Below are 21,409 nucleotides of genomic sequence, written 5' to 3'. Positions count from 1 at the left end.
GCGGGTTTGATCCATTTTCTTTGATTTACACTTCTTGTACATACATATGTACGGACGGGTGATGATTCAACACTCTGTCGGGGCTTTTTTTTTTCGGTGCATGTTCCACTACTTACTTTTCTGTGGCAAAGAGGGGTTTACATGGGGACAACAATTTATTGTTGATGCTGCATGCAGGATGAACGGGCGTTTATGGTACGGCGAGGACACAACAGGGTTTTAGAGAAGATACGATTATAATTATTTTATTTATTCCACTCTACTAGAGCAATATATGCTAATGGGATTTGGTGCATGCAGGAAGACAAGAATTATCAGCAATAAACAGGATTTCTAACCTCTCTCTCTTAGTGAGATATATATCGTTTACTATTTACTACTTTCTGCTACCTATCTTCTACGTATTTACGTAAATTACCTACCCAGGTAGTAAGGTACGATGAACATCATCATCAGCTTAGAGTTACGTATTACATAAGAATAATAATGAGAATAATAATAATGTTGAAGTAGGTATATGTATGTATTCACAACACGATCTAATAATATATGCAATATAATATACTAAGTATCCATTAATAAATAAATAAATAATAAGATGAATGTTTTGTAGTAGAATGAAATGAAAATGAAGTAAAATGAAATGAAAAGCCCTAATCGACAGTCAACTCTATCAATCACCACCATTATCAACCAGATTCAATCAACTCAACTACCTGAACTCCAATCAATCAATCAATCCTTTCCACTCCGCTGTGTATTGTATATACTTGGTCTTCTATGCAGAAGTCATCTTGTGTTTTTGTACGGAGACGGAGACGGAAGAAGAAGTAGGTCGTTTGAGGATGAAGAGGCATGTGTGTATGGTGGTGATGGTGTTGTCTGCAGGTCAGGGATGACGATAATGAGAATAATGAATAATGACAATGATAATAATCATAGGATCAATCCTATCCGATCCGATCCCAGGACAGTGGGTGCATGCATTTTTAGTATACTCCGTATTCTTCCTCACTCCAACAGACACGGCGTGACCAGCAACGGCCGAACCTCCCCTCTTAACAACGACGTCTGAAGTAAGTGTGATGATCAGTCCTTGAACTCCAGCCAAAGTTCCCCAAAGAAGACGTGAAAAAAAGGAAGGAAAAAAAAAGCAAGCAACATCCAGATATTGGACCTCTTTTCATTGACATTATGATGCGATTCGGATTCTGTACATTAAGGGAGCCATTAAGGACGGAGGAACGAAAGTAGTAAGAATAATGATAACAAGAGGAGAGCGTTTTATATCAACGGCCTCTTCACGTCTTGGGCACCCCGTCGGATAACATCTTCGAGCCGCCATCGGGGCGGGTTGATCTTGCCGTTGCCCGCCCGCTGTTGTCGATGCCACTCCTTTTCCATCTCCGGCGTCATACCTTCCGGCGGCGGGAGAGCACCACCGGCGATACCGGTCGAGAATTTCAGTTGCAAAACGTTGCCGATCTCGTCACATGCCGTAAGCAAGCGGTCCAGATCCTCCTTGTTGTGGGCAGCCGACACACAGAAACGAGCCCGAGACGAGACCAGAGGCGTGGCTGGATAACCCACAATGACAACCGAGATCTTGCGTTTCAACATTTCGTGCGAAAAGGCTGGCATCTTGGCCGGGTTGAAGAGAAGAAGGGGAATAATGGGCGAATCATCGTGTCCGTAGACGATGAAACCAAGACGCTTCAACCCAAGACGGAGGTATCGAGAGTTGAACGCGAGTCGTTGCAATCGCTCCTCTCCCTGCCCAGGGCAAAGCTCTCCGGTAATGATACGAAGCGAGGTCATAATCTGGGTGAGAATAGGAGGCGTTGGAGCTTCTCCGAAAATCACACCCGCGTTGGTAGCGCGGAGGGTGTCAATCATCGCCTTGTCGGCCGCAACATATCCGCCATTGGCACCGAATGATTTGGTCAGGGTCCCCATCAGGATGTCCACCTCTGACGTATCGATGCCAAAGTAGTCACAGACGCCTCTTCCTCGAGGGCCGACCGCGCCGATGGAGTGTGCCTCGTCAATGAAAAGATAGAACTTGTACCTCTTCTTCAGGGCAATGAGACCGGGAAGATTACACATGGAGCCTTCCATGGAGTACAAGCCCTCAACAACAACCAGGATCTTTTTCCACGGCCGATGTGTCCGTGGTTGGCCCTGTGAGATGGCTTCACGGAGTTTCTCTTCCAACGACTTCATGTCATTGTGCTTGAACATCGTGATAGATGCCCCGGACACCCGCGCACCAAAACGGATCGAAGCATGGTTGAGCTCATCGGAGATGACCAAGCATCCTTTGCCGACTAATGCCGGGAAGATGGTGGCGTTAGTACCGAATCCCATGGAGAAGACCATAGCTGCCTCCTTGCCCACGAACTTGGCGATAAGCTCCTCGACTTCGAGATGCAGCTCCGTAGTTCCCACCTCGGCCCGGGTGCTGACCGCGCTGATTCCATATTTCCGGATGGACTCCTCGACGGCATCCGCACAGGGGCCTTCGGACTGGGCGAAGCCTAGATAGTTGTACGAGCTCATGTTGAGCGTGTCCGTAGTCGTCCCCGTAAAGTAAAAATGCCGGTTGTAGTCATCAGTGGCACGGTCGATCAAGGTGATGTACCGTCCTGGGACCCCCGTCACGGGACGTTCGAAACAGTCGTTGATCCGCAGCTTCAGACGACGGACGTAGAAGTTATCGAAGTCGCTGTTCAGCGCGCCATAGCCGTTGCGCGGCTTCAAGTGTCGGTAATTCTCTTCCTTGAATCGCTTCCCGAAGAAGTCACGGACGTGACCAAACGCAATTAAAATGAGATAGCTGATATAGGTCGTCAAAAGGTAATAATAAGGGGGCTCGTCCATGACGGGGTCCGGGAAAGGCCCGCCAGGGTGTCGACTGGTGTATCGATGACTGGGGTGACTGATCGGAGCAAACTGGGCGTGCTGCTTCGCCAGGCGCCGAGCCTCCTCGGGCGATGGAGGCTGATAGAGCGTGGTAGGCTGCTCCTCCATGTTGGAATTATCGGCGGTAGCCGTGGACAGTGAAATGGTCGGTAGGGACAGGGAGGCCGAGCTGATCGGCGGAGTCGAACTACTCGGGGGCGGAGTCGTCCCGCTGGCGGCGCGAAGGGCGGCTTGTGCGGACGAGGTCTCAGCCTTGGACTTGGGCGAGGTCGAGAAGAGTTGGCTCAGGCGGTTTGACTTGGAAGTCGAAGCCTTGGCGGGAATTCCGCTCTTTTCGGAGGAGGGAGAGAAGGAATGGGATGGCGGATTCGTAGAGGAGGAGTTGTTGGTGAAAGGATTCGTAGGTCGACGAGGCATCGCAAGATGATAGGAACGGACTGGACTCGAGGGTCGAAGACGCCGCCAAGGAAGACCGGGAAAACGGTCAGATTGTCTCTCTTCCAGCGAATATTGGCGGGAACAGTTGGCCGGAGGAAGAGAGCGGCTGTCCGTGGTCTGATACGAACGACCAGTGGGAACTGCGGTGGTTGATTAGCGCTTGCTTCCTCGGATGTCAAATCTTACAGAGGAAGTTAGGCATGGGAATGCGGTGACAGCGGGGAGATCGAGGCCAATTGCCATCGATCAATGAGGACAGAGAGGAAGGCCCATCGCCAGGGCAAAAGGAGAAGAGCAATACAAATAACATACCCCCCGAAAAGCACCGTTTGGAGGCTGGATGTGAAGGTATCCGACACAGCCGGCTGGTGCAGACAGGCGGTCAAGGACGCGCGCGGGGGGTCCAACGGAGGACAACCCTGGCGGCTCAGAGGCACACGATAGCTTCGATCACCGAGACCGGTACAGAGGGACAGAGGAAGTCATTTAGGAGAGAAGGAAGAGAGCGAGGCGTGGACTCGAGGATGGGGAGAGAAGAGGGTCGTTGAGCGGTGCTGGGCTAGACAAGAGCGGGATAGCACGAGTGGATGGGAAATGATACGTACGATACGGCAGGCAATACATCACGCTCCCTTCATCGTACCACGCAATACGCCGCGGTAACGACAAGCGACGCGGGCAGCAGTGGGCCGCCTGTGGGTATTGTCACGCTTGTGACTCGCCAATACGCAGCGGCGATCGGTAATCGTGCAAATTTGCAGCGCCCCTGGAACTGCCTAAAAATCCCAAGCCGCTCCGTCGAATCACCGCTCAGGGGCCGACCACTGTCAGCACGCCTGACAGCTCCCTTGCCTGGTTGGCTCATATGTCTTCTGTCTATGTGAATCAGTGCTGTGATGTCGCTCCTTCGACTCTCCTGTGCTTTGCCATCTATGATCTGCCTGTATCCAGCTGGTCAGGCCTCATCCTGCGCGTATGACGCGACCATTCTGTGAGCGAGGTCTATGAGATGGCTACAGTCTGCAGGAGACTACTCCGTACTCCGTATGCAGGAGTTAGGGGATCTGCACAAGGTCCACAAGCAGCATGAAGAGTACTCCGTACGGAGTAGTTGATGTAGAAATCAGCCAGACTAGCGCTGGCAATTGAAGACCCGCTATTGAAGCTGCAGTACGGAGTAGTGGCTGCCTAGATAGGTTCAGATTCTAATGTGAAAAAGAACACTATCCTCCCTAATAATAAATTATACAAATTGCACGATGACAGACCGGAAGATACGAGTGCCAAAAGCAGATAAAGGGCGTGAATAATGCGATTATCTTCTGGCTTCTGCTCATCCAACGTTCCGCCTCTTCGGACCGACAGCGGTTGAACTCGGGCTTCCCCGCGGGCATGGGGTCGTCCCGCCGTCCCGCCTGCTCGGAGAACGAAAACCGGGGCTGGATAGTTACGATCCTCATGGTATTTTTTTTTAAAAAAAAAACATAATTTCTCACTCGTTTCTCTGGCCCTGCTCTGCACAGGTTCATCCTCGAAGCATCAGCTTAATCTTCAGTCCCCAGGATGTCTGCTGCAAGTAATGGGCAGGCGGCCGTGAAAGAGCTATGGCGGCCATCTGCGCCGGAGAAGACGCAGATCTACGAGTTCAAAACCCTCGTGAGCAGGAAGTATGGCCTGGCTCTGGACGGATATCACGATCTCTGGCAGTGGAGTGTCTCCGAGCCCGCCAAATTCTGGGAGGAAGTTTGGCACTACACCGCAGTCAAGGCCCATCAACCGTATTCCAAAGTAAGTCGATTCTCCCAAGTTCTTCGACGCGTGATGTGAATAAGAACCGTTTCGAACTGATTGTACATACAGGTATTAGACGCGAATGTCCCGCTCTTCCCAAGGCCTCACTTCTTCGAAGGGTGCCGTCTCAACTTTGCTGAGAATCTTCTGTTCCCTGCAAATTGTCCCGGTGACGACGCCGTCGCCGTGATCGCAGCAACCGAAGAGACTCGCGAATACGTCTCGTGGAGGGACTTGCGGGAGAGAGTCCGACAGTGTGCCAATGCCTTGAAAGAGAATGGCGTTTGCACTGGGGACCGCGTCGCCGCCGTGATAGGCAATAATACCAATGCAGTGGTAGCCATGTTGGCAGCCACTTCCATCGGCGCCCTGTGGACTGCTATCTCGCCTGACACCGGCGTGCATGCGGTGCTGGAACGCTTGAAGCAGATCGAGCCGAAGCTGTTGTTTGCTGACAACGCCTCGATATACAATGGCAAAGTCCATGACACCCACGCAAAAATCAAAGATGTGGTGGCAGAGCTGCCGTGCTTGGAGCATGTCGTGATCTTCAAAGCCGTTCCTTCGCACGACTTCAGTCTAGAAGGTGTCAACCCGCATCAAGGCAGGGCATTCTTTTATGCGGATTTTATTGCAGCCGTTCAGGACCCGGCAGCTCCTCTGCAATTCGCATCACTAGACCCTGATCACCCGGTCTATATTCTGTACTCGTCCGGGACCACAGGGGCACCCAAGCCAATTGTGCACGGGGCGCTGGGCACGCTGATACAGCATAAGAAGGAGCATGTTCTACACTGCGACATTCGACCAGGTGACCGCCTGTTCTATTATACGACTACGACTTGGATGATGTGGCACTGGCTCGTGTCTGGGCTCGCCAGCGGCGCTACGATCGTCGTCTACGATGGCTCACCTTTCCGGCCATTCGATCCTGAGGGCGGGAAGGGAGAGATGGCCATGCCCCGGCTCATTGACGAACTCCAGATCACCCAATTTGGGACCTCTGCAAAATACCTCTCCATGATCGAACAGGCCGCCCTGAATCCTCGTCGCCATCCTCACCGCCCGGCGACTTTGCAAACTTTGAGAGCGATCTTCAGTACCGCATCCCCGTTGGCCCCCTCCACCTTTGAGTATGTCTATTCTTCATTCCATCCGGATGTCATGCTGGGCTCGATCACAGGCGGAACAGATATCATCTCGCTCTTCGGAAGCTGCTGTCCTATCTTACCCGTTTACCAAGGCGAGATCCAATGTCGAGGTCTGGGAATGGCAGTTGCTGCGTACGACTACACCGGAAACGACATTACTGCCTCGAATGAGCCGGGCGACCTCGTCTGCACGAAGCCATTTCCTTCGCAGCCGGTGATGTTCTGGCCTCCTGGACCCGTAGGCGCTGAGAAGTACCGAAAGAGCTACTTTGACGTCTTTGGACCATCAGTTTGGCACCACGGTGATTTTGTACGCATAAACCCGCAAACCGGTGGTCTTGTGATGCTTGGTCGAAGCGACGGTGTCCTGAAACCAGCCGGTGTGCGATTTGGAAGTGCAGAAATATACAATGTGATCCTGAAACACTTTGCCAATGAGATCGAAGATGCCCTATGCGTCGGACGCAGGCGAGAAGGCATTGATACGGACGAAACGGTAGTGCTGTTCGTGAAACTCGCTGCTACCCCCTCGGGCGCTCCCCCTACCATATCCCAGGACCTTGTAGCGCGAATCCAGGCGGCGATTCGCAAGGAGCTCAGCCCACGCCATGTACCAGGAATCATCGATGCCTGTCCAGAGATTCCTGTCACCTCGAATGGCAAGAAGGTCGAGAACGCGGTAAAGCAGATTCTCTGCGGTTTGAATATCAAGACGGGGGCCAGTGTTGCGAATGCGGCTTGTCTGGACTGGTACCGACAATGGGCTGCAAAGCACGCCTGAGTATAGACCTGCTAGATATGTTATTATTATATAAACAAAAAAGGCGTTTCTAATATGATTACAATATCCCTTGGCAGACGTCAGAAAGGATGGTCTGTCTGTAGTCAGCGGAGAAGTCTAGACTGGCAGGTAGCTGATTAGATAAGCAGTATTTGGCGGGCAGAATAATCCGGTCCGTCCGGTTGGTTCGCCGCTCGTCGTCGCGTGCCAACAAAACTATTCCGCGGTGATTTTATCGGCTTCAAGGGTTCAGCCGCCAAAGAAACTGAAGACCGTCAACGTCGCAGTTTCTTTTGTGGTTGATCATACACTCGCGAGAATGCGTCGTTCAGCTCTCCGGACTGTTCAGTCCGCTAGGCCTCTTGTTCGTGGTCAGCGGTCCGTATCCAGAGGCCTTGCGACTGCCACCGAGTCTGTAACCAAGGTATGTGATGCCGCGGGAGCAGATGGCTCTATTTCTTGAGAACTACTTCTTTTTCCATCTTCCTTTTATTTACAACATTATAGGACCCGGTTGAGCTCAACCAGATCACCACACTCCCAAATGGCATCCGTGTAGCTAGCGAGTCGCTGCCCGGCCCTTTCTCCGGCGTCGGAGTGTACGTCGATGCCGGATCGCGATACGAAGATGAGAGTCTTCGTGGAGTCAGCCACATCATGGATCGCCTGGCGTTCAAGTCCACCAAATCGCGGTCAGCGCATGAGATGATTGAGGCACTCGAGTCACTAGGGGGGAATCTTCAATGCGCCTCGTCCCGCGAGTCGCTCATGTACCAGTCCGCCAGTTTCAACTCGACCGTCCCGTCGACTCTGGCCCTTCTGGCAGAGACAATCCGTGAGCCGCAGATCACAGATGAAGAGGTGGCACAGCAGTTGGCGACGGCAGAATATGAGATCAACGAGATCTGGGCCAAACCCGACCTCATTCTCCCTGAACTGGTTCACATGGCAGCATTTAAGGACAACACGCTAGGAAACCCGCTCTTGTGTCCAAAAGAACGACTAGGCGAGATTAACAAGGCGGTTGTGGAGAAATATCGAAATATCTTTTTCAATCCGGATCGGATAGTCGTTGCCTTTGCTGGTGTCCCGCACGACGAAGCCGTGAAGCTGACGGAGAAGTATTTTGGCGACATGAAGCCGCACGAGGGACCCGCGTTCCGTGGTCAGGGAATTGAAACTACGCTTTCTGACTCGGCGTCCGCTAAGAAAGAAGGGCAGTTGCCGACGGTCCCTCAGTTCTCTCCAACGTCTACAACATCCAGCAATGCACCGGCGAGCACGTCTCATTCGAAGATCCTCTCAAAGCTCCCGTTCCTCAAGAACCTTTCTACTTCTGCTCCCCGCAATGCGACTGTGTCGGCTTTGGATCCGTCTCTTCTTGAGTCCTCCACGTTGGATCTGAATCGTCCTGCACATTACACGGGAGGATATATGTCCCTGCCCCCGATTCCGCCTCCAGCAAACCCCATGCATCCTCGTCTAAGCTACATTCATCTCGCTTTTGAGGCTCTCCCCATCTCCTCTCCTGACATCTACGCACTTGCCACTCTTCAGACCCTGCTGGGAGGAGGTGGGTCTTTCTCCGCGGGCGGACCCGGTAAGGGCATGTACTCCCGTCTGTACACGAATGTATTAAACCAGCACGGCTGGGTTGAGAGCTGTGTTGCTTTCAATCACAGCTATACGGACAGCGGTCTCTTTGGCATTTCTGCGTCGTGCAGTCCTACCCGCACATCGCAGATGCTGGAGGTGATGTGTCGTGAACTACATGCCCTGACGTTAGATTCGGGCTACTCTGCACTCCAGCCCCAAGAGGTTAACCGAGCTAAAAACCAACTCCGTTCATCACTGTTGATGAACCTTGAGTCGCGCATGGTTGAACTCGAGGATCTGGGCCGCCAGGTGCAGGTGCATGGCCGCAAGATCGGGGTCAAGGAAATGTGCGAGAAGATCGAGGCCCTGACCGTCGACGATCTGCGACGAGTCGCCAAGCAGGTATTTGGAGGCCGCGTCCAGAACAAGGGCCAAGGCACGGGTAAACCCACGAGTCGTTGTACAGGAAGGCGAGCTGGAAGGGTACAAGCTCCGGCCATTCCCGTGGGAGGACATCCAGGAGCGTATCTCGAGATGGCAGTTGGGAAGGCTGTAGGAGTAATCAGAACTTCAACGACCTTCCTCCGATCTTATCTCTCTGCTCTGCTTGCAACCTGGCCAGTGGCTGACTTTGTAAAATGGGAGATTTCGTTTCCGTCCTTTCTCCCGCTGGGCTGTACATTTCTTCTTTATTCTTCTCATTTTTTATCCAGGGACACGCGACTGTACTATATGATATATAGATGTTGGGAAATTTCTGAGACGAATTATACAGTCTTAATAATATGCACGTTAATGTTAGAGCTATTTACTAGACAAAAAGGGGGCAAAAAGTGTTGCTCTCAAAAGAAACCAATTAATAATTGACATAGAGAGTAAAACCAGTGTCTAGATGTTGTGCAAATTCGTGGATGATGGTTGATAGTAGAAGACTGGTGACGCCAAGTCGGAGGGTTGCTCCGTCCCGGATCGTCCAAGCTTCTTGCCGCTTTTCGTAACTTTTGGCTCGGGGAAAAAAGTCGGATCGATGCCAACTCGAAACTTTGAGCAGAATCCAGCGAACATCAACCACCTTCAACCACTCCCCCAACTTCCTATTCACCAACAATCGAAACTCCTCTCGATTAACTACACCTTGGTCCCTTCCTTTTTTTAATTGTACTTTAAAGAGATACATTATCCGCCACAATGGTCAAGCTTACTGAGGTCGAAGACGAACACTTCACGACCGAGAAGCCCACGCCCTCCAAGAATGACGCCCTCCTCGCCTCCGACGACGACGATGACGAATACACTGACACAGGTGAGTAGTGAATTCTTTTCCGCATTTTCTACATTGTCGGGGTTCCGGCGATTTTTATCCCAGTACAAAGACTGGAATCTGGCTTCAAACTGCAAGTTCTTCAATCAACTAATCCGCCTTGTCTTCTCTTCGGAGTTGTGCAGATTCTGAAATCTCCACCGATTCGGGCATTGATATCGAAAACGAGACTCTGTACGAGCGTATCGCTGCATTGAAAGACATCATCCCTCCGCAGACCCGGCGTCGGATCACCACCACCGTCTCCTCCCTCACATCTTTCACCAAATCCAGTCTCCTGTTCAGCGGCAAGGCCTTATGGGTTCTGAGCACGAGCGCCTTCTTGCTGGGTGTCCCTTGGGCGCTTGCTTACGCTGAGGAGGAACAATATATTCAGATGGAGCGGGAACAGGGCATGATCAAAGGAGCTAACGAGGTTCGTCGATCCGCTTTTTCTTTAACTTTTTTTTTTAAAAAAATTCCCCTCTTCATGCCATACCAGCTCAGTTTTAGCATATGAGAAGCACCGATAATTATGAATTACCCACATTTTGAGAAAATGGAGCAAGATGCTGACCTGAAATTTATTTCAGATGCTCACTCCTGGGGCAAACCTGCCAGAGAAGAAGCCTGGTCAGCCAGCTCTGTAAAGACTTACTCACGGCAAGAACGAAAGGATGCAATGACGGAGTATTTGCAAGTCGTCTCGCTTGATACTTTCCCCCTGTCGTCCAACGCAGTTCATGCATGTCCGAGACTCTTGCAGATCCAGGACAGCAGACTTATTTGGGATTGAGACTGGCTCTCGGTTACGATGACGATCCGCGAATCTGGGCTCTACACTTTTTGCATTTAGATGTGGCTGACTGGGTGTGCATTTTAAGGCGTCTTTTTTCTGGAATTGACATGGCTGCTTACACGGACTGAGGGAAAATATTGGCTTGGCTTGCTGGAGGCTTGATTGATCGATTGATTGGTCGGCCATCTCTGTCGTCTGTCGATTTGTCGGATTATCCGCGTCTACATGTATCCTTGGTTCTTGGTGGTCTCTTCTCCTCTCTTCCTCGGATCTCGCCGTCGTGCGTGCGGATCCGTGTATTTGTATACTTACCTGGTTTTATTCATATTTTGCTATACTACTTCTTCTATTTCGATTTTTTTTCTCTTTATTTATCCTGTCATGCTATGCATATCATCATGTTACGGTCACCAAACAACTAGATAAATGAAATGGATTCAGTCCGGGCATGACTATACATACCTTCATCTTCTTCAGATCAATTATTAAACCGTACTCGTCAATAGACAAAAAAAAAGAAAAAAAAGAGAGAGAGAAAAAGACAGAGAGGCAGAAAGAGTGGTAACTAAATCCAACCCCTTCTTTATGATAGACTTATAAACAGCCTTTTACCAAATTAATTTAATTATATTGAATAGAACAGCCTTTTACCAAATTAATTAATTATATTGAATACAAATACCTATCTCGAGCATCGAGTGTCATTATTATCATAAAAAAGCCATGATTATTATTTTTCTTTCTTTGTCCTCTTTCTGAACCATGAAGCATAGTGCTATAGCTGTAGCCGACCAACGTCAATGTCACTGTCATGAATCATTTGTTTGATGAGTACAAAGGGGTATCATCTTCATAGTATGTATGTACAGTGTGTATGTATGTACATGTACATATTTGTTCAGTAGGTCTCTCTCTAAAGAGGTCTTATAATTCAACACAAAGTCTGTCCTCTAAGATGTAGTTAGATAGACAGACAGACAGTGCTGTATGGATGGATGGAATCCATCTCACCATCGACCTTCCTGTATAATATATTATTAGCATGTCTCTTGTTTTTATTGATGGTTGAAGATTCCTTCCTACCCTCGTCTCCCGGGCGGCCTTCAGATTGAGATGGAAGTCCCGCCAGAGACTCCGGACTTCACCCGTCTCGTCCATCATGTCGACCACCTCGTTGGCATACCTGCTCTTCTTTTTCTGGCTCCACTGATTGCGCTCGACCACCTTGGAGTCCTCGAAGTATCCCTTCCGTTCGAGGTAGTCGGTGACCCACTCGTTCAGGTGATACCGCCAGTGGATGAGCGTGTGCGTCATCTCTGCTTTGGCCTTGCAATGCCTAAACGAGAAAGAGAAGTTAGATTAGATAAGTCGATAATCACGAGGATTTTTTTTTTGGGATTCGTAGAAGCCTCCCATGCAATGCTTTGGAACAGTTCTTAACTCACCTGCCCAACAAGAAATGAGTATCTTCGTCCGGAAGAACGTGCCCATCTCTATCTCTGTCCAGACCGTCGTTATCACTGTCCTCCTCGTCGGCCAGCGGCTCAAGTGTCTCCAGCGAATAGGGCTTGCCATAGAGTTTTACGTCAGAAGACGCTGGGTGACCAGACCTCTTGCAGGCATCACAAGGATGGTTTGCTGTTGTCGGAAAAGCCGTGATCTCTATGTGCGGCCGAGCCAACAGCGCCCGACGGAAGTCGGCATTCCAAACGGCAGAGATGAACTGAGAGCCAGTTCGACCTTTCACCTCGTCATCTAGCTTTCGAAAAGCTGATTGATACATCTCATCGGAACGAGCAAAGGCCGGGTTGAGCTTGTTATGCACCATCCATTCCACCACATCTCGGAAGCATGCTTTCAGTGGTTTGTACTTATGCCGAGTGAACTCAAAGGGCATCTCTTCTGTGGGTACGCCCAGCTCACCCTCGCTATCTTCCAGGACAAAGTCCTTTTCGTATTGGTCGAGATCTTCATTGGCTGGGATGTCTAATTCGACGTCGCTATCTTCAGCTTCCGAGAATGGGTTCCTTTGGCCCAGTTCTTCTCTCACGAATGAATGATCACTGTCACTTGTACTCTCCGAGTCATCTTCACCATTTTCTTCGGACTCGGCACTGCTTATCACTTTCTCGCCAGCCCGTCTACGGCGTAGTATCTCCAAGTGTTTTTGTCTCTTTGCTTTGACAGAATCCACGAAGCGACCTCGTGTGCGAGTTTCGGTGACGGCTGGAAATTGGTGTTAGCATACCTATCCGGTATACTTGGCAAAATCAACCTTACCAGAATCCTGAAGATCCCGGAGGTCTTCCTCTAAGTCAAGCCTGTCCTGTTCTGAGGTCTTCCGCGGAGTACGAGGCTCCTCAGAAACATTTTCTCTCCGTCGTCGTTTTGCAGGTGAAGAAACTACTACATCATCCGAGTCATCCGAATCATCGTCAACAACGAAGGTTGCGCTGGGTTCAGCTGCTCTTCGTTTGCGACCAGTAGGGCGTGTAACCAGTTCATCTGCGTCACTTGTTTCTGCAGAAGCTAGCCCTGACAGATCGACGGCAGAAGATTTTGTACGTTTCGTAGGTGATAATGCTTCGGTGCCATTTTGCTGTCCTCGAGTAACCGATCTAGTCTGGGGAAGGGACCTGATTTCTGTCTCCGAGTCTTCTTCTTGAACGGCGCGACGCGACCGTAATCGTCTCGTTGAAGGCCTCCGCGACGTTTCAGTTCTTTGTTCTGATGCTTCACTGTCACTAGATTGTTGTCTCCTCGTAGGTGTGCTAGCAGACGCAGATTCCGACTCATTGTCGCTCTCAATCTCGCTAGTAACTACATTCCGCCTTCGCCGCCGTGCAGGTGCTTTAACAGCATCTTCATCATCCGACGATATCTCTTCGGCGTGTCTGTTGTCGGAAATCGGACTGGACGTTTCGACCGGCCTGGGTGTCTTGTTCAAGGTATCTTTGAACTCGAGATTGTCAGCTTAGTTACTCTCGTAGACACATGTGAACAGTAAACAAATTTTATTTTCTTATGAGGCGATGTTTGCAATGACTTACCAGACGTTTGCCTTAAAGCAGACGAACCTGGTCGCTCATCGCTAGAAGCGCTCGTTGACGAAGACGCAGCCCGGTTGCGGCCGATGGAGAAGTCCTCGAGTTGTAGCTGTCCCCGGCGAACGAGCCCCTTCGAGGGATATTCATATCTGAGTTTTGCCGGTCGAAATGGCGAGCTTCCAGGACTGCGTTCTGCAGCCGGCGATGAGGACTCCACAGGTACGAACATGAGGCGCGTCTGCTTCACTTTTTCATGTCTGCGGGGCATGGCGATGACGCGACAAGCACAGAATTCTGAAGGGGAATAAAGCGTGTAGCTGGTCAGAATACTGTGTGGGCGCCACTCATCTAGAAGCTCATAAGAAAAGAACGTAATGCAATATGCAAGGCAAGATAAACCTCAAGTGATTCTTCTGTTCTGGCCCTCTTGGGTCGCGTTCACGCTTCACGAGAGCACGTGATCAACCACTTGTGATTACCACATTGGGTAAGACAACTCTGCATTAGTCGATCCCATCAGGTCAGATTGGATACTTGCGCAATAATTTGTTTCAACTCAATTTAAAGTGCATTATCTTAGTAAATCTCGTTTATAGAACGGTTCAGATAAATATTCTTTGTCCCAGGCTGAAACCCATAGTGGAGCTTGAGCCTTGTTGAAGCATCATCCTACCCAAGCCTTACAGGAACCTTTAAGGCTTCCGAATTATTATTGTGTCTGCTTAGCTACGTCTTCGGGCTCATACTGATTTTTCTTCTTGCCTCCCCCATCGAGATCTCTTGTAGGCTGACCTAGTTATTAGATAGCAACACGAGCGGTTAAACCCGTCTTCTCCTCGAATTAGTTGTGGACTGTTATGACATGGAGTTGGTCACATCTCTCTTTCATGTCAGATGCTACTTCAATGGTTTAGAATGTGCAGACTGACTAAGACTGTAAATTTTCAAAAGTCATGGCAAATTCAGTGCGTTTTGTTTTGGACTTCTTGATCACTAGGTGGTATTCTTGATATCTATTGATCTCTTGGAGGACTCAGAGGAGTATGAGGCTATGGAGAAATGGTATAAACGGAATGATACTAGTAGGCAGTTTGTAAGAATTCTTATAGTCTTCTACTTTCCATGCCATCTGGCGTAAAATATTCAACCACATCATACCCCAATTTGTATATAACATCCAGATGTCTGTATATGGAGAACATACTGGTTCTTGACCTGACAGATTTATAGGCTAAGCATCACATAATCTTCTGTTGACTATTGTAGTAAGCTGCAGTCCTGTTTCTGATACTAAAGCTTTGCAGTAGCATCCCCATTTCGTCGTTGAGATGGACAAACCTGCTGACCGCGTGGCCACTGAGGATATTGCACCCTCTTTCAATCTATCCCTTTTTGGTTAGATTTGTATGTGCAGGGAAAAGATAACCAATGCCGATTAGCTATCAACGGTTTGGATATTGCGCCAATCGTTCTCTGTAGCATCCATATAACCATATGATACCTCCTGTTGTCTGAGCACGTGCTGGTACTTCGCTGATATGCTGCTGCCGGCGCCAATAATGGCTGTCCTTACACAGTCACTCGAATCCAGCCGTCATCCAGGTGCAAACCTCCGATTGGGTTTCCAGTCTTACCATGTTTCGTCTGGATGGAGGCCTTTTTCAGTGGTCGGAATCTCGGTTGTGTTTGAAGAACTCCTGACGTCAGCCTGACCTGACGCGCGATTTGGACCCAAGGAAATGAGCGAAGAACGTATTCAGCTACCGCACAGGATGATGATCGCATGCCGCGACAAGCAGGCCTTCAAATGCTAAGGCCTGTAGTTGTCAGACTTACAGCCTCGTTGGACCACATGGGAAGGACTCGATGTGGTTCTATTAGCGCTGTGGGAAAAGGAATTGGAAAACTAGGGTGAGATCTGGGGACACCATATCAGCGTAAAGGCACCTGGGCTAGATCTGTGTCCCTTGACGAAACTGTCAGGAGGAGACTTCCGTGGGGCGCGTCATGTAGGGCAGTGGTAATTCATCCCTTGGCAGCACTGTGTGTGCTCTGTACCTAAAGTAGGGAGCACTCGCGCAACGACACCCTGACGTCAATTCATCCTAACCAGGGAGAAGGGCGAGTTTAATTAACGATGAACATGCCAAACAAAACCAGGCCCGCAGGCACATCCCCCTGTGACAGCACAAGGAACTTCTTCTGTCTTAAAAAGCACCTGGTGCTGAACTCCATCAGCATTTCCCCTCCCTTCCCACATACCAGTGTCTGTCCTCCATACCTCGTGATACCCCAGTTACGACCCCAATTAGTCCACATACAGTTACTGATTCCAGGGGACAAGAATCCACTGTTATTGGGATTTATCTAATACACAATCCCTGCCATTGTTGCCCATCAATTGAAGTTTCCGACTCATTGGGAGAAGAGAACCATCGTTTTAACGCTGCTATGGCTCCGTTAAAAGCTGTCAATCGTCCTGTGGACCCCAAGGAGAAGGATGAGGTAAGTCATGTCGTCGTCCTTGGTCATTCAACAGTGTACGCTGACATAAGTATCTTCAATTCAGGACGTCAACAATAAACTCAGGCTCTACGGAATCTATCGTGGTAAGTGTTGAAGACTTGCTCTGTCGTAGTTTACTATGAAAGATTACTAATATCAACACATAGGCTTTATCAATGGCAAGCTGCCATCAGTACGTTCTCCGATAATATCGTTTTCTGTTGGGGGATTGGGTAGGTCCTGACATTCTAGCAGAACAAACAATGCGATGTTGCTCTAAACAGCGTCATCAACTCCAAGTATCTCGCATCCCCCTCGAAGGAGCTGTCGGAGGAGGGTCGGGCCCTTGTGAAGGATCTTCGTGATGTTATTGAACAAGCGAAGCTCCTATTCATCACCAAAAATGAAGGCGACCTTCTGCAGGAGTTCATCTGGGAATCTCAGCATATCAGGCCTCCTGACGTGACAAAGATGGATGGGCCGGTCGACAAGGAAAGCGCCAAACAAGATACCACCAATGCTGCGCAGGGATTGAAGACTCTGGGTACTCTTATAATCACCAATGGAGAGTTCCGCAAGTTGCGTATGTTTAATCATCGTTATTTACCATTGGTGAGCCACTTGTGTTGATTGTCTGTAGTCAGTGACGCTGTCGTTCTCCTGCGCGAAATCGCTGGAGATGCAACCCAGAAAGTTGCCGAAAAGGTTAAGCCATCTGAGGAGGAACTCTCCCAGATTGAGCAGCCTGCAGAAGAAAATGCCTGGCACGATAAGCCGAACATTTCCAGAGAGCAACTCACGAACAAGTTCAAGGCTCAGGTGGAAAAATACGCGCACGTGGCAAGTTCAAATTCAAGTCCACCGTTTTGTTCGACCTACTAATTTAAGTGCAGGATCCTAAAGAGGTCGAGGAGGCAGCCAACGCGGCCACAAAAGCAGCAATTGGTGACCGGGAGAGTGCTCCTATCTCCGAGATTGATTTTCGCGCTGGTGGTGCTGCAGCTGCTTCGCGTCTCAAAGAGACTGCATCGACTGCATCCCAAAGTGTTAGCGAGGATGCAAAGAATCGCGCCAATGAGATTGCACGACAGACCCAGGAATTCTTTTCCAGCAAGATGCCTCCGGAACGGCGTGATAAGCTCCTCTGGCGTCTGAAGAAGATGATCCTCGAGATCCAGGGGCGTTCTGACTGTGAGTATCTATTTCAAATATTGTCGACCTTGACTCGAAAACTGCATACATAACCTCTGGACAACCTCTCTAATAACTTCGCTAATTCAACTTCCAGATCAGCAAGCTATTCAAACACTGTTGTCTCTCATAGACACCTATGGAGGCCATGTACAGAATGTGTCCCAGCAGGGCACTGGCACGCTGAAATGTGCCAGAACCGACCCAAGTTTGCAAAGGGCCGCGACTGATCTGAAGGTATGGTTATGATTCAGAGAAAAATATAAAAGCATGCTGATGGGTCTCAAGACTTTGATCGAGCGATTTGCGAACAGCACATCGACCGATGATTTCTTTGAGTCGGTCAACAATTTCTATCGTGATGCGGATCGGGACCCTCAATTGAAGGACTGGTTCAAAGAAATGAATACTTACATCAGGTGAGTCTGGACTATTTCCTGGTTAGATTGTAATGGGAAGAAAAGGAGAAACACATGTAAGGATCTGGCACTGACACGGATCAGGAAATGCTTGTGCGAGCAAGGTTACATCATGCAGGATGCTGCCACGCAGGAGTGGAATAAACTGTATGAACAGGGCAGCTTCTTGTTGCGCGACCGCTACAGAAACCACGTTGAGCGTATTGTTGACGAGATCAAATTCCTTACCACACAATTCTATGAGGACCCTCAGAATAAGGCTTTGAGCAAATCTCTGCTAAAGCTCTTCAAGAATCTCGGTACAGATGAGAGGGGATTCCCAAAGTTCAAGCCGCATCTCTTAAAGGACATTGCAACCGTTGTCATCCCAGAGATTTTCGAGAACCTTCGCTATATCCCTCTCCCTCGGATTGAAGTCTCTGACCAATTACTTGACGCGGTGAGTTGACCTGGATTGAGGAAGACGGACAAAAAGCAGGAAGCTCATGTCTTCACTAGGTCGTTGATAATATCGTCATTGAGAGTGACAACCTGACACCCAATGTCTTTGAATTTGGCTCTGACAACTATTGGCGCTGGGGTCGGAAGGGAATCAGTAACAAACATGATCACAGGGTTGGTTTCCAGATATTGCATTGATCGATTGACTTCAGCAGCTGACGGCAGCCATAGATCATGATCGCTGCATCTGGAATTCAGGCCGATATTAAAGGTAAGGATTTCTCTTTCTGAACGCGTCTCGAATGTATGGCTGAGTGTTGCTTGCTAGATGTCAGTTACTATATCAGGAAGAAGCAAGGCTTCCCCTCAATCACGGATACTGGGGTCATGGACATCTACCTTGGCGGTGAGGGGTTCAGCTTCAAGATCGCAGCTGCAACACCCACCGACGGCGACAGGCAGCGCTTCGTCAAAGCGGACAGAGTTTCTGTTACCGTCAGGAATCTTGACATTAAGCTGAAGAAGTCCAAGCACAAAATTCTCTTCAATCTCTTCAGACCAATACTCTTCAGTGTCGTCAAGCCAGTCGTGCAGAGAGTGCTCGAGAAGCAGATTCGAGACGCGTTCGCCAAAGCCGATGCATTTGCATACAACGTATACACTCAAGCTCAGCGTGCCCAAGCGTCTATCAGAGAAGATCCCAAAAACGCTCCGAACGTCTACTCTCGCTACGTTGATGCGGTCCGCCAGACGCTCATGGAGAAGAGGCAGAAGGCTGAGAGTATTGCTCAACAACGTCAGACCAAGATGCAGGTGACGGCCACTCAACACGACGCTCTCTTCAAGGACATTAAGTTGCCGGGCCTCATTACCAACAAGGCAACGGAATACAAGGAACTGGCCACTAAGGGCGACCGCTGGCAATCTCCAGTCTTCGATATTGGCGGGGCTTCGCAGTCCAAGGACCTGCCCAAGCTTGCTCCAATCACCCGTAAGCCGCACGACAGGGCGGAGGGCACGTTAAGGGAGCGTTCTCAGGGACCTAACGGACACGCCGTGACCTATGAGTCCCAAAGCGGTGTCGAGGTGGTTGGTGATAGTGGTTTTACCAAGCAGGTCGACCAGGCCTTAGGAACTATCGCAGGTCCTGCAGAATCACCAGCCCCTGCAGAGGTTCGCACTTCATAGAGCGAATGCCTTACTGACAGGACAAGAATTGGAAGCAGAAACAGAAACAGAAATAGTATACCCATGTAATTCCTCAAGTTCCTTGTGTGTTCATATCGTTTGTCTCGCTTTTTGACTCGCGGTATTATTATTCATGTGGAGTACGTAATGGAGGCGACATGTTTGGGGTACACCACATGCGAGACCTAATCTGGTGAGCTATTGGCTGTGTCATTAATAGTGTTAGTCGACTGTTTGTAGTTGCAAAAGACACTGGTTCCAATAAAATGTTTTGCAAACCAATTGACTGTACTTTGTAAGCTGTGTTGAGTGGGAGTTTATTGTAGAAGGGGAGCGCAAGGGGTGTCGAGTGTTGGGCCGAGGCTGCCCCGTTAGTCAACAGCCCTTCCTGGGACCTTCCTTGCCTGCGGACCAGACTTTTGACCCCATCTGGCCCAAAAGGGAAACCGCGGAAGCATCCATTTGGACTCTTACACCCCAACGTTAAGTAATAACATCTACCTAGGAGGTACGTACCCAGACAGTCTTTCTTCCTGAGCTGGCTGCGGACCTGTGCCTCAACTTCAGAGAACTATTCACATCAGACAGACCGGAACCGCATTGTTCTCTTTCTCGAAATTTTTTTTTGCCTGACTGACGAATTTACCTCAGCTCCTGCGTACTTCCAGTTTCTTCCTCCGCACGCAGTTATTCACGTCTCCGGGGCAGAACCCGGCCCCTATCCTCAGTCGGACGCTCACTTCAAACAATTGGCGAAATAATAGAAATACAGCAAGCAGCCATGCCTCCATCGCAAACAACCGCGGCGTCAACCGCGCCCTCTCGCAAAGCTGTTTCGAGGCCGGTCCGCACCTACCTTGTCGCGTATAACGTCATCTGCTTTGGCCTCTGGGCGACTTGCACACTGCGAATGGCACTGTTGGTCCCCATTCTGGCACCGATCGGCCATGTCCCGGCCATATTCACGCATCTATTCTCGCCGCTGTTGACGGTAGCGCAGTCGCTGGCGTTTCTGGAAATCGTGCATTCGATCGTGGGCATCGTGCGGGCGCCTGTGTTTACTACTTTCCTGCAAGTGGCGAGCCGATTCCTGGTCGTGTGGGGTGTCATGTTCCTATTCCATGAGGGTTCGGGCTTTGTTGCTCCTGGTGAGGGTATCCTCGGAGGCGACTATGAGGGAATTGTAGGAAAGGGAGCCCTGCCAGGTGAAGGCGCTCAGGTTGGGGACTGGGCGTTTCTGGGCTGCCTGGCTGCGTGGGGAGTTACCGAGTGCATCAGATATGGATACTTTGCTTTGCAACTTTGGGGGAAAGGTGTGCCGAGCTGGTGGACGTGGTTGAGGTGGGTTCCAATCTACTGAACTGGTGGGCTTTTTGTCGGCTGACCCGAAGCCAGATACAACACGTTCTATGTTCTCTATCCCATGGGAATCAGCAGCGAGTGTGTCCTGGTCTGGAAGGCTCTCAAACCTGCTGCAGAATTGCACCCTCTGTATCGGTGGTTCTTGATCGCGACGCTTGTGATCTATGTCCCAGGTAGGCTGCCATTGCATTTCCACTTGATGATGTTGATGCATCCATCTCAAAGCGAACAAGTACTGACAGTGGAAATATAGGATCCTACATCCTGTACACGCACATGATGGCGCAGAGAAGAAAGGTCTTGAGGGGAAAGAACAGGGCAGACTGAGTTCTTCGCTGTTGCGAAAAAAGAATCCCCCAATCGAACCGTTATCCGCAGTAAATGGCGGTCATGCAACTTCAAGGAGAAGACTCAGCAGCACTACATTTCATGAATTAAGAGGCAGATGGTTAATTGACCAGCAAACATATATATACAC

The 21,409-nt window shown here is 49.8% G+C and overlaps 5 protein-coding genes across 5 annotated transcripts; 3 read left to right on the top strand and 2 right to left on the bottom strand.

The window, feature by feature from the left end:
• Nucleotides 1-1,284: 1,284 nt before the first annotated feature.
• Nucleotides 1,285-3,562, bottom strand: T310_1075 (Serine C-palmitoyltransferase; the record flags this gene model as incomplete). Its single annotated transcript, XM_013476054.1, has 2 exons — nt 1,285-3,500; nt 3,547-3,562. 2 exons carry the CDS (start codon nt 3,560-3,562, stop codon nt 1,285-1,287), a joined length of 2,232 nt encoding a protein of 743 aa, XP_013331508.1.
• A 1,361-nt stretch (nt 3,563-4,923) lies between these two features.
• Nucleotides 4,924-9,440, top strand: T310_1074 (Acetoacetyl-CoA synthase; the record flags this gene model as incomplete). The annotated part of the gene is made up of 5 exons (XM_013476053.1): nt 4,924-5,148; nt 5,221-6,981; nt 7,247-7,507; nt 7,591-9,231; nt 9,423-9,440. 5 exons carry the CDS (start codon nt 4,924-4,926, stop codon nt 9,438-9,440), a joined length of 3,906 nt encoding a protein of 1,301 aa, XP_013331507.1.
• Nucleotides 9,441-9,867: 427 nt separating this feature from the next.
• Nucleotides 9,868-10,775, top strand: T310_1073 (Mitochondrial import receptor subunit tom22; the record flags this gene model as incomplete). Its single annotated transcript, XM_013476052.1, has 3 exons — nt 9,868-9,982; nt 10,126-10,415; nt 10,536-10,775. 3 exons carry the CDS (start codon nt 9,868-9,870, stop codon nt 10,773-10,775), a joined length of 645 nt encoding a protein of 214 aa, XP_013331506.1.
• A 964-nt stretch (nt 10,776-11,739) lies between these two features.
• Nucleotides 11,740-14,093, bottom strand: T310_1072 (uncharacterized protein; the record flags this gene model as incomplete). The annotated part of the gene is made up of 5 exons (XM_013476051.1): nt 11,740-11,800; nt 11,962-12,114; nt 12,224-13,004; nt 13,059-13,730; nt 13,829-14,093. 5 exons carry the CDS (start codon nt 14,091-14,093, stop codon nt 11,740-11,742), a joined length of 1,932 nt encoding a protein of 643 aa, XP_013331505.1.
• A 2,183-nt stretch (nt 14,094-16,276) lies between these two features.
• Nucleotides 16,277-21,258, top strand: T310_1071 (uncharacterized protein; the record flags this gene model as incomplete). Its single annotated transcript, XM_013476050.1, has 17 exons — nt 16,277-16,330; nt 16,395-16,434; nt 16,498-16,523; nt 16,586-16,913; nt 16,971-17,149; nt 17,224-17,521; nt 17,619-17,758; nt 17,810-17,940; nt 18,025-18,379; nt 18,439-18,555; nt 18,613-18,652; nt 18,710-19,554; nt 19,648-19,709; nt 19,790-19,864; nt 20,221-20,910; nt 20,965-21,104; nt 21,185-21,258. 17 exons carry the CDS (start codon nt 16,277-16,279, stop codon nt 21,256-21,258), a joined length of 3,594 nt encoding a protein of 1,197 aa, XP_013331504.1.
• Nucleotides 21,259-21,409: the final 151 nt, after the last annotated feature.

Source organism: Rasamsonia emersonii (assembly GCF_000968595.1).
Source record: "Rasamsonia emersonii CBS 393.64 chromosome Unknown ctg1118621759974, whole genome shotgun sequence".
NCBI classification, from domain to species: domain Eukaryota; kingdom Fungi; phylum Ascomycota; class Eurotiomycetes; order Eurotiales; family Trichocomaceae; genus Rasamsonia; species Rasamsonia emersonii.
Note: the sequence above shows the minus strand (reverse complement) of the source record. Positions and strands in the feature narration are given on the sequence as shown.